Source organism: Somniosus microcephalus, chromosome 27 (genome assembly GCF_052327205.1).
Source record: "Somniosus microcephalus isolate GS21.2 chromosome 27, FLI_Smic_1.0, whole genome shotgun sequence".
NCBI classification, from domain to species: Eukaryota; Metazoa; Chordata; class Chondrichthyes; order Squaliformes; family Somniosidae; genus Somniosus; species Somniosus microcephalus.
In genome coordinates this window covers 28,998,417-29,008,552 of record NC_141013.1, presented here as the reverse complement: position 1 = coordinate 29,008,552, position 10,136 = coordinate 28,998,417, and the positions used below count along the sequence as shown (strand labels likewise).

At 42.0% G+C, this 10,136-nt stretch overlaps 1 protein-coding gene across 1 annotated transcript; it reads left to right on the top strand.

Moving 5' to 3' along the window:
• Window positions 1-1,089: 1,089 nt before the first annotated feature.
• On the top strand, window positions 1,090-9,651 carry LOC147100105 (arrestin domain-containing protein 4-like). The gene is made up of 8 exons (XM_085968817.1): window positions 1,090-1,673; window positions 4,107-4,176; window positions 4,281-4,428; window positions 5,744-5,846; window positions 5,940-6,196; window positions 6,476-6,620; window positions 6,860-7,014; window positions 7,198-9,651. Exons 1-8 carry the CDS (start codon window positions 1,412-1,414, stop codon window positions 7,255-7,257), a joined length of 1,200 nt encoding a protein of 399 aa, XP_085824943.1. The 5' UTR covers window positions 1,090-1,411; the 3' UTR covers window positions 7,258-9,651.
• The last annotated feature ends 485 nt before the right edge of the window (window positions 9,652-10,136 follow it).

The window sequence follows — 10,136 nt, the reverse complement described above, 5'->3', positions numbered from 1 at the left end:
CTGTCACAGACCTTCCCTTTTGTTCTTTCCTCCCCTCCCCCCTTTCCCTGCTCCGACACTTGCTTAAAAACCTGTTCCATCTCCAATTTATTCCAGTTCTGATGAAGGGTCATCGACCTGAAACATTTCTCTCACTCCACAGATGCTGCCTGACCTGCTGAGTATTTCCAGCATTTTCTGTTTTTATTTAAGAAGACTTCAATGTTTTGGGAGATGAAGTCAGATTATTATAGGCATAAAACAACTTGCATTTATATAGCGCCTTTAACGTAGTAAAACGCACCAAGGCATTGCACAGGAGTATTTTAAGACAAAAAATGGACCAAAGCCACATGAGATGGCGAGGTTGTGAGGGTAGCCATGGGCATTTGTGGCAGTTGATCTGGAGTCAGAAGGAAAATGAGGAATAGTATTTAAGGCAGAAGATGGAAGTTGGTAGGTCCATGTCAGAAGTGAGCAATAATCCAGAGATCAGGGCCTTCTAAAGCAACGAAAAACCCTAAACTGGGCTTAGACATTCTACTTAAATATTCGTCACCTGACGAAGGAGGAGCAGCGCTCCGAAAGCTTGTGATTTCAAATAAAGCTGTTGGACTATAACCTGGTGTTGTGTGACTTCTCACATTTGTCCACCCCAGTCCAACTCCGGCATCTCCACACCATAAATATTCTAGAATAAGTTAACCCGAATATGATACGGCAGATTGATATAATCAGAGGCGAAGACTGAATGCACAAAATTCATTGAGTCAGCTGGGAAAGGCATCAAAAAAAGCAACAGCTGTACCTTTTGCATATATAGACATAAAATAATTTGAGTCGCTGCCCCGACCCGCCTCCGGTTGCCACGGCAACAGCGGCCCAGCTGACGGCCTGTTTACGCCGAGACGAGCAGCGGCTGTGCACATGCCGGAAGCCGCCTGCCATTGGCCAGCGGCCCCGGCATGTGCACAGTGGCGATGCTGTGCACGTGCCGGCGCCGGCTTCTGATTGGCGATCACGCTCCGATCAGCTGGACAGCGCGAGCGGGCGAGTGCCGCCTCTCCATCCACCAAAACCAAGGGGTGCTTGAGTGGCAGGCGGCGCCGCCAATCAGAAGCAGGGAAATGCCGGCGGAGGCGGTGCATAGGCAGAGGCGGCTGATTGTCCATCAGGTTAGGCTGGGTGCGAACATGGTCGGGGAGCTAAGTGAAACTCTTACTCACACTGTCAGCCCTGTTAGAGTGACATGGTCGCAGTGATTTATTTTAATTGAAAGGAGGGTGGGGGAAGGACCAGCAAAAACGCCGATATCGATGGTTTATGCTGGAATAAAGTGGTGGAAATCCGCGCCGTTTCTCTCCGACAGAGATTGTAGCCCCTCGGCGGCTCGAACCAAACCTTTTTAAAAGCGGCCGGCTTGACCCTGGCGATGGGGCTGAAGGTGCTGCGGACTTTCGGCATCGTCTTGGACAGCGCGGAGGGGAGCGGCTACTCGAGCGGCGACCGGGTGTCGGGCCAGGTGCTGCTGGAGGCCAGCGACGGGCTGGCGCTGGCGGTGGCGGTGCTGCGGCTGGAGGCGAGGGGCTGCGCTCGCGTCAGCTGGAGTGACCAGCCGGCAGCGGCCGCCGCGCCCAGGTACCGGGAGGAGGTGGTGTACCTGCAACAGCAGCAGACCCTGCGGCAGGCCACAGGTAACCAGAGGCTCACTAGCTGGACACCAGGCATTGACACAAGCTGCTTGTTCCTTTTTCTACCCCCCCCCCCACATTCTTTTGCAGACAACGCTCCCAATTGTAACTCCCTCCCAATTTTAACTCCCTCCAGCTGCAAATAGAATCGATCGGGAGACAACTGATATTTCAATTCAATTCAATTTTATTTGTCATATATGCAGCAGGCATGTGTACTGCACAATGAAATGTTGATTTTTACGAGTACTCCCAACATTGGAATAAATATGACAATGATAAAAATACTAATAGAAATACAGTAATAAATAAAACAGTAATAAATTATTCGATCATGAGTCTTATGGCCTGGGGGTAGAAGCTGTTTCGAAACCTGCTGGTATGAGACCGTATACTTCGGTATCTCTTACCGGACGGGAGCAGGCTGGGGTGGCTTGCGTCTTTGATTCTCAGGGCCTTCCCCTCTTTTTCCCTCCCCACCCCCCCCCCCCCCCCCGGGCACCTCTCGGGGTAGATATCCTGCTCAGCAGGTAGTTTAATTCCTATAGTATGTTGTGCAGCTTTCACCACCATCTGTAGAGCCTTGCGGTCTATGGCGGTGCAGTTGCCATACCAGGTAGTGATGCAGCCGGACAGGATACTCTCGATGGTGCACCGGTAGAAGTTGGAGAGAATCTGGGGGGCCATTCCAAATTTCTTCAGTCTCCTGAGGAAGAACAGGTGTTGGCATGCCTTCTTGGTTACGACGTCAAGGCATTTCGATTCTAACCAAAGGTCATAGAAACATAGAAGATAGGAGCAGTAGATCACCATCCGGCCCCTCGAGCCTGTTCTGCCATTTAATGCGATCATGGCTGATCATCCAAATTCAGTACCCTGTCCCTGCTTTCTCCCCATATCCCTCGATCCCCTTAGCCTTAAGAAATATATCTAACTCCTTCTTCATCGACCTGAAACATTGACTCTGTCTCACTCCACAGATGCTGCCTGACCTGCTGAGTGTTTCCAGCATTTTCTGTTTTTATTACATTGCTTTGCAAAAATTAAGTGGTGGTGCTCAAACATGCACCAAGTCCTCCCCATCTGCTGTGTTAGTGTAGTGCTTAGACTTCTGAGGGGCTAATGAAAGACTTGCATTTATGTAGCGCCTTTCACGACCGCCAGACTCGCCAAAGCACTTAAAACTTTTTTGAAGTGTAGTCACAGCAAGCTCCCACAAACTGGAATGTGATCATAACCAGATCATTTTTTTTTAGTGATGTTGATTTGAGGGATAAATATTGGCCAGGACACCGGGGATAACTCCACTGCTCTTCTTCGAAATAGTGGCTATGGGTTCTTTTACATCCACCTAAGACAGCAGAAGGGCCTCTGTTTGTTTAATGTGTCATTCCCTACCCAGCCACCATCCTTGCAGCCATGTAACCTGGAAGAGGCAAAAGAAAGGGAGAAAAAAAAGGGCCAATGACCACAACAATTTGCATTTATACAATGGCCCAGAAATTCCGTTCGCAGTCCTCCCGCGGGCGGAGGGCTGCGATTTGGAAAAATCTCCACCTGGACCGGCGGGCTCCCGGGAGGCGCAGAATTCCGTTGCTGTGCTTCTTCAAACTGCCGGTGCACAGTGCTCGCGTATCCCAGGGGCGCAGGTAGTTCGCAGCGTCCCTGGGATCATGTGGGCCACGGGGAGCCAATCACAGCAGGGAATCTCCATTCATAGATTTGACAGGAATCTATAAATAGAGATCAGCCCCAAAACTTAAGTAAAACTTCATACATTTTTTTTTTAAATCACATTTTTAAAATGACTATAAATTACATAAATAAACTATTTTAAACAAAAAATTTAAATTTTTGAAAAAATAAAGTTTTTAACGGGACTAAAAATAAACTTACCTTTAAAAGTATTTTAAAATGATAAATCAGTGGAATTTTTTTTTTTTTACTTCACCTCTTAGCCTGGTAAAAGCAGACCTTGCGCCTGCTTTTCCAGGCGCAGCCGTTTCAGACTTACCTGGACTGAAGCAACTGTGGGGGGGGAAAAAAACAGAAGTTTCAGCCGTATGCGCTGCCTCTCCCGCGCAGGCGTTTGACCTGTGAAGCCCTTTCTTCAAAGAACGGAAGTTCCGGCTTCCAGCGCATGCGTAAAACCGACACAGCCGTAGGGAACAGAATTTATGGGCCAATGTGTTTAATGTCGTTAACCATCCCAAGGCAAAAATACTCGGAAAATTCTTCTCAAGTTAAAAACATTTGCCTTCTATGTGATGCAATCTCTGCTGCAGTCAAGAAAAGTTCTGCTTGGAACATTATCAGTATTTTGAAAAGCCAAGTAACTGACCTGTTATGTATTAACATTTTTGTTCTAGATTTCTAGTGTTTGCATTTTTTTCTTTCTATATAATTGTTCTATAAATTTGTCGTTATTTCCTTCAGGTGATCAAGGGTGCTTCACATTGCAACCAGGGAAACATGAATTTCCATTCAGCTTTCATCTTCCACAAGGGTAAGTGACAGACTAATATCTGGTCAAAAAAGTGATTTTTTTTTAATTTTTTTTTTTAGTAGCAGCAAAGATTCTATAATTCATTTTATTTGTCTAAAATATAGGCCGTTGGTCACATCCTTCAATGGGAAATACGGCAGTGTTAAATATTGGGTGACTGCAATACTAGAGCGGCCAGGTGTCCCGAACCAAATTGTGAAGAGAGAATTCTCTGTGACAAGTCAAATTGATGTTAATGCACCAAATTTCCTGGTAAGTTGATTTGTGTTTTCATACTACAATAACATTTTTGTAAACTCTATTTGAACTACTGTTATGGGGCCCTTTACATGCCTGCATTTTACATCTTGCAGGTACATAACCCGCTAGTCAAGGTTGTCCTTTTGCATTTATCAATAACTAATGTGATCAACTGATCCTGTTCTAAATATCTGACATAAAGGCTGTACATTCAAATTTTAAGTTTTAAAGTGAATGTCCAGCTTACAAACAATAACTCGCTGCAATTTTATTTTGCTGAGCTGCTAAGAGCAGCACAATAAAATAAAGATGAAGCTTTTGCCTCCACAGGAACCAGGGCCCACCAAAAAGTGGTTCTCGTGGGAGCCTCGGGAGGTAGTGGTATTTGCCACTTGTTGACTGGTTGCTTTGCACAGGCCAGGAAACTGGTGTGTTTATTGACCTGTACAAACTTCCCACAGTTCGTTGTACAGTGACCTGAGTCAACTTTTTAAGTGGCAGAATCTGCACAGCAGTATAAATGTGGCAGTTTGTACCTAGGCCCTGGGACACGTGTAAATTACAGGAAACTTTCGATTTACCGGCACCTAAATAACCGGAAATCTCGGTTAACCGGCAAAATTCAGGAGTAGGTTCAGGTAAGTTTTACTTCATATTGTACTTGCCTTCCTTGATCTGTTGCTGTGCAAGGGTGTGGCTGCAGCTGTTGCTAAGCTACAGAGATGCTTGGAACTTGTGGCCATTGTTCTGCACTTGGGGTTTGTTGCTTTATACGGAGCTCTCAGCTCTCTATCTTTTACTATAGCTTTCGGTTATCTGGAATTTTTGATGAACCGGCACCACGTCGGTGCCAGATTTAAAAAAGTTTCCTGTATGTTCTGAGGGACTTGCCAACGAGACTTCATTGCATTCAGATCTGTTATATTATGTAACAAGTTTAATTACATGCAAATCTGACTACATGCAACCAGGTAGCTCAGTGAAAAGTATAACAATATAAAGCAAGGTAGTTATTTCATATCCAAGTCCTCTGTTGTTGAGGGAAGTTTATAGATTGACCTGGAGCTGGACATTTTGGAAGCATCTGGCAATTTGCAAGAATTGTTCACTAACTGCAAATAACTTAAAATTAACTAGGATCCATTTAGACCACTTCTCCAGTGTACCCGAGCAATGACTTTAAAAGGGAGAGGTTATTTTAGTAACTAAACTTCACAACAATGCTTCAGATTCCAGACTGCCTGTGAGTAACGCCTCTGGAAATCTCCAAGTTTTATAAAATTACTATTTTTGTTCCTGATGCAGTATTTATCGTTTTCCTTTCCAGTCTTCAGTGTCAAAAAGTAAAGAGAAGACAATCGGTTGTTGGATTTTTACCTCTGGACCAATATCACTAAGTGCCAAAATTGAGCGAAGTGGATTCTGTAATGGTGAGTTAAATAAGAAATGTTCATTTCCATTCTTAATTTTTTTTTTTTTAATGTGTACTTTTCAGTGTTTAATTGTAAGTTATTTTGTAACAGGCGAATCAATCCCAATCTATGCAGAGTTTGAGAATTGTTCTTCGAGGCTTATTATGCCAAAAGCTGCTATTTTTCAAACCCAGACTTATCTTGCAAATGAGAAAACCAAGACCTTTCGACAGGTGATTGCAAATGTTCGTGGAAACCATGTTGCTTCTGGTAGCACAGAGTCCTGGAATGGAAAAGCCCTCAAAATACCACCAGTGAACCCATCTATCCTAGACTGCCGCATTGTTCGGGTGGAATACTCTTTAGCTGTAAGTATATTAACTACATACTAAAACATAACCTCATAAGTTTTCTGAAAGCACCTTAATATTGCACTACTTTTATCATTTAGTCTTTAAATCCTATAATATGTTCTTCAACACCTTTCCCATTAATGGCACTTGTGTAGATAAGCAACTAACACTTAAGGTCGTAAAAGAAGGGAAATAAATGTTAATCTCTTGGATATTTATATCTAAAAAGTATAGCAATACATTTTTCCATAGTATTTTCAGTTTTAATCCTAATTTTTTGTTTTTTTTGTATAGATCTATGTACACATTCCAGGTTCTAAAAAGCTGATGCTGGAACTTCCCATAGTTATAGGTACAATCCCATACAACAGCTTCGGAAGCAGAACGTCTAGCATGGACATGAGTTGGCTTCAGCTTGCCCTGCCAGAACAGCCTGAAGGTAAGAATTCTTCCCCCTCCAGTTAGTATCTATTGCACACACTATGTAACAAAATCTAATGAAGGGAGCCAGAATGATTTTAACTTACAGAATCACTCGTAAGTTTAATACTTCTTCAGCTACTGTATATTGCTGAGAGCTAGTGAGATACTGGGTTCATGGCTTCTTTTGGTCTGGTGACTACTTTATTGATAGTTATGCAGTTTGTAAAGCTCTCCCTTGCTATTCTCTCTCCACAGCTCCGCCCAACTATGCTGATGTTGTGTCTGAGGAAGACCTTGCCAGACAATTTCCATCCCTTCCACAGGCTGATCACTTGGAGCATGAATTTGGGAGCCCCATCTTTGCTTATATTCAGGAGTTCAGATTTCAGCCGCCACCAGTTTATTCAGAGGTTTGAACACGTTTAACCTTTTTTAATTAATCTTGAGTTTTAATGAGGAAGCTAGATTTCTTCAGCATTGTGACAAATTATTAGATTTTTCAAGTTACCGTAATAAGACTTGATTGTTCTATATTACTTTGCAGAGACTTGCTATGGTTTCAAAATAATTCTGACCCACTTTCTTCTCTTCAGGTTGACCCTAATCCTATCTTGGCAGCAGAGATACAACGTGAAGTTACATTTGAAATTTGAGGGGAATTGCTCTATAACTTTTTTTTAAGTTTATTTGTGATTTGGTTGGTTCAAAGTAAACATTGAAGAAGTATAGAGCACTTCAGTACTGCAAGAGGAAGATTTGAAAGGAAGTGAATGATGGTCTGATGGATTGATCAATAGAAGACTGAATTACGCAAGAGAATGCTGGTTGGGATGAGAAGGAGCTGAAAAATGTTCTAGCCATGGTTGGCAGAGAGATGCGGGGAGGAGAAGCTGTTGAACCTGAACTGAAGATCGTAAATAAAAGGAACACTTAGTCAACCTAAACACTACAGAGCAATGAAAACCTCCCAACTCAAAATTTGAGTCTCTGATGGAGGCTAAACCTCACTCTTGTTAAACAGCCAAATATGCTGAATGGAAGAGGGGGTGTCCTTAATTTATTTGAACTCGCTACAGTAGCAACTATTGGTAATGGGGGGGGGGGGGAGGATAACTACTACTACAAGAACATTATATTTGTCAGTTGAAGGGAGGGAAAGAAGTCTGAACTATTGGGGACTGTTTATATTTGTTGGGAGAGTCGGAGATTAATGTTTACATTTGTTTTTCTATGTCCTCTTAAACAAAACACTCTTACAATGTTGTCTTTGACAGAGGGCGTTTTCCAGTTCTCAAAATTACTGCCGATCTCTTTTAATTGCTGAGCAAATTAATAGTTTTGGAAAAAGAATTGCCATATCTGTATTTGTAAAGTTACCAAAGAGTACAATTTTACACCACCTCCTCTTATAAATTTGCACTCAATTCAAGGGAATGTTGTGCATAACTATCCATTTGTTGCCTTTACAAATGCAGACCAGCTGAATGGAGCAGAGATGTAAGCAACACAATTTTCAAGTGTAGATAAATATTTCTTGACTAAATACTGATCTAATAGTGGGAGGGGGTGTGTGGGTGGGTGTAAGGGGATGGAAGAGATGCTCTGGACAGTACTAGTAACATGTTCATTGCAAATGAGTGTCTGATATCTGGCTTTAATATTGCCATGTTTTTTCTGAAGGTGCTTACATATTGGTGTTGGCAAGAATGTTTGTTTTGACTGCATAACAATTGCCAGGCGATGACAAAGTACTTAAATGGGGAGTGTTTGAAATCTGGGACAGAATGACATTCACATTTAAAGTGGATCCCTAAATTAATGGCATGCATTGTAAATTCTGGCAACTCAAAGAGCCAAAAATTGAGTGGAGCATTAGCTGAACTTTCCATTGTGTGGCCAGAACTACAGTACTGTGCTTCTCTTTGGAGTAGAGCAGCAACAAAAGACGATTTGGGTGTTGAAATTTCACATGAGTAAGTTTGCATTTAGGGTTCACTTCCTTTTAAGGAACGCACTTTTATGTGAATAACAAACTTGCATTAATGTGTCCATGAAATACGCTACAGCATTTCATAGGGATGCTTTTCGTGGGAATTATTTTGCTACTCCCTCTGCTTCTCTTTCTCTAGTGATCTGCTTGAACTCCGATCTGATTTCTGATTTGGAAGTTTAATGGTGCAATATTGTGTGTTTCTCAGGGCTGTGACTGCAGTGCACTTTTTTTTTTGCTTGTGAAAAAAATCTGCAAGGTTTCTAATTGCTGAAGAATCTTGGTGCTCATTCCTGACTTCCTACTTTTCAAACTTCAGAGGTCTGACAGTTGATTGCCAATGGAAATTGGGAGAAACTTTTTTAATTGCAAGCCACATTGGCCAATCAGAAAATGAGAACTCTTCACACAGGTATTTGTAAGAGTCATATTTTGTTGCCAAAATACATTGCATTGAATTTGCATCTTCTGAAGTCCACTTATCAAAATATCTTTTCAATTTCTGAGCCTTGTATGAAAATTCTGGAGCCTGTGGTTTTTTTGGAACCAAAATGTTCCTGCAGTCAGGATTTAAAAAAATTTCTAGCTTCACGTAAATGTGGAATGAAATGTCTTAAGTCTAATATATATAAAATAAAACTGAACAATGCACTTGGCTTTTGGAAAATTAAAGCTTTGAAAAAGCTTTGAACTGAGTTGCACAATATCAACATTTTGTAATCTAATAGCATTGTTAATGCCCCGTTGTCGCTTTTCTCGTACATGTTCATGAACTGTGATGGTCAGTTTTGGCAAATGTTCATATCCCTAAAGTGGCCTTGCTTATTATGTCAACTGGCAGTTAATACTAAAGAGGGACATTTTAAGTGGTATGAAAAACCGAAGCACAAATGTGTAAGTGTTACTTGAATGTGAAATTATAACTTTACAATAAGCTAAATGTGCTTTATCCAACTTGTTGCCATTAAAACTGTGACAATTTTTTAAAAAAAATTGTGTATTTTGTACTATTTAAATTGATTTAATTTTTGTTAATAAATTTTTTTGTAAAAAAGCATCAACTGTGTATTCTTCGTAGGAAACCTAGAAACATAGAAGATAGGAGCAGGAGTAGGCCATTCGGCCCCTCGAGCCTGCTCCGCCATTCAATGAGATCATGGCTGATCATCCAAACTCAGTACCCTGTCCCTGCCTTCTCCCCATAGCCCTTGATCCCTTTAGCCTTAAGAAATATATCCAACTCTTTCTTGAATATATTTAATGAATTGGCCTCAACTGCCTTCTGTGGTAGAGAATTCCACAGGTTCACCACTGTCTGGGTGAAGAAATTCCTCCTCATCTCTGTCCTAAATGGCTTACCCCTTATCTTTAGACTGACCCCGGGTTCTGGACTCCCCCGCCATTGGGAACATCCTTCCTGCATCTAGTCTGTCTAGTCCTGTTAGAATTTTATAAGTTTCAATGAGATCCCCTCTCATTCTTCTAAACTCCAGCGAGTATAAGCCCAATCGACCCAATCTCTCCTCATACGTCATTCCTGCC

Bases quoted from the DNA above. Each gene is read 5' to 3' on its own strand.
- LOC147100105 (XM_085968817.1), top strand. From the start codon at position 1,412: ATGGGGCTGAAGGTGCTGCGGACTTTCGGCATCGTCTTGGACAGCGCG. The intron at 4,177-4,280 runs GTAAGTGACAGA...TCTAAAATATAG, and splicing joins AGCTTTCATCTTCCACAAGG to GCCGTTGGTCACATCCTTCA. The intron at 6,621-6,859 runs GTAAGAATTCTT...CTCTCTCCACAG, and splicing joins CCTGCCAGAACAGCCTGAAG to CTCCGCCCAACTATGCTGAT.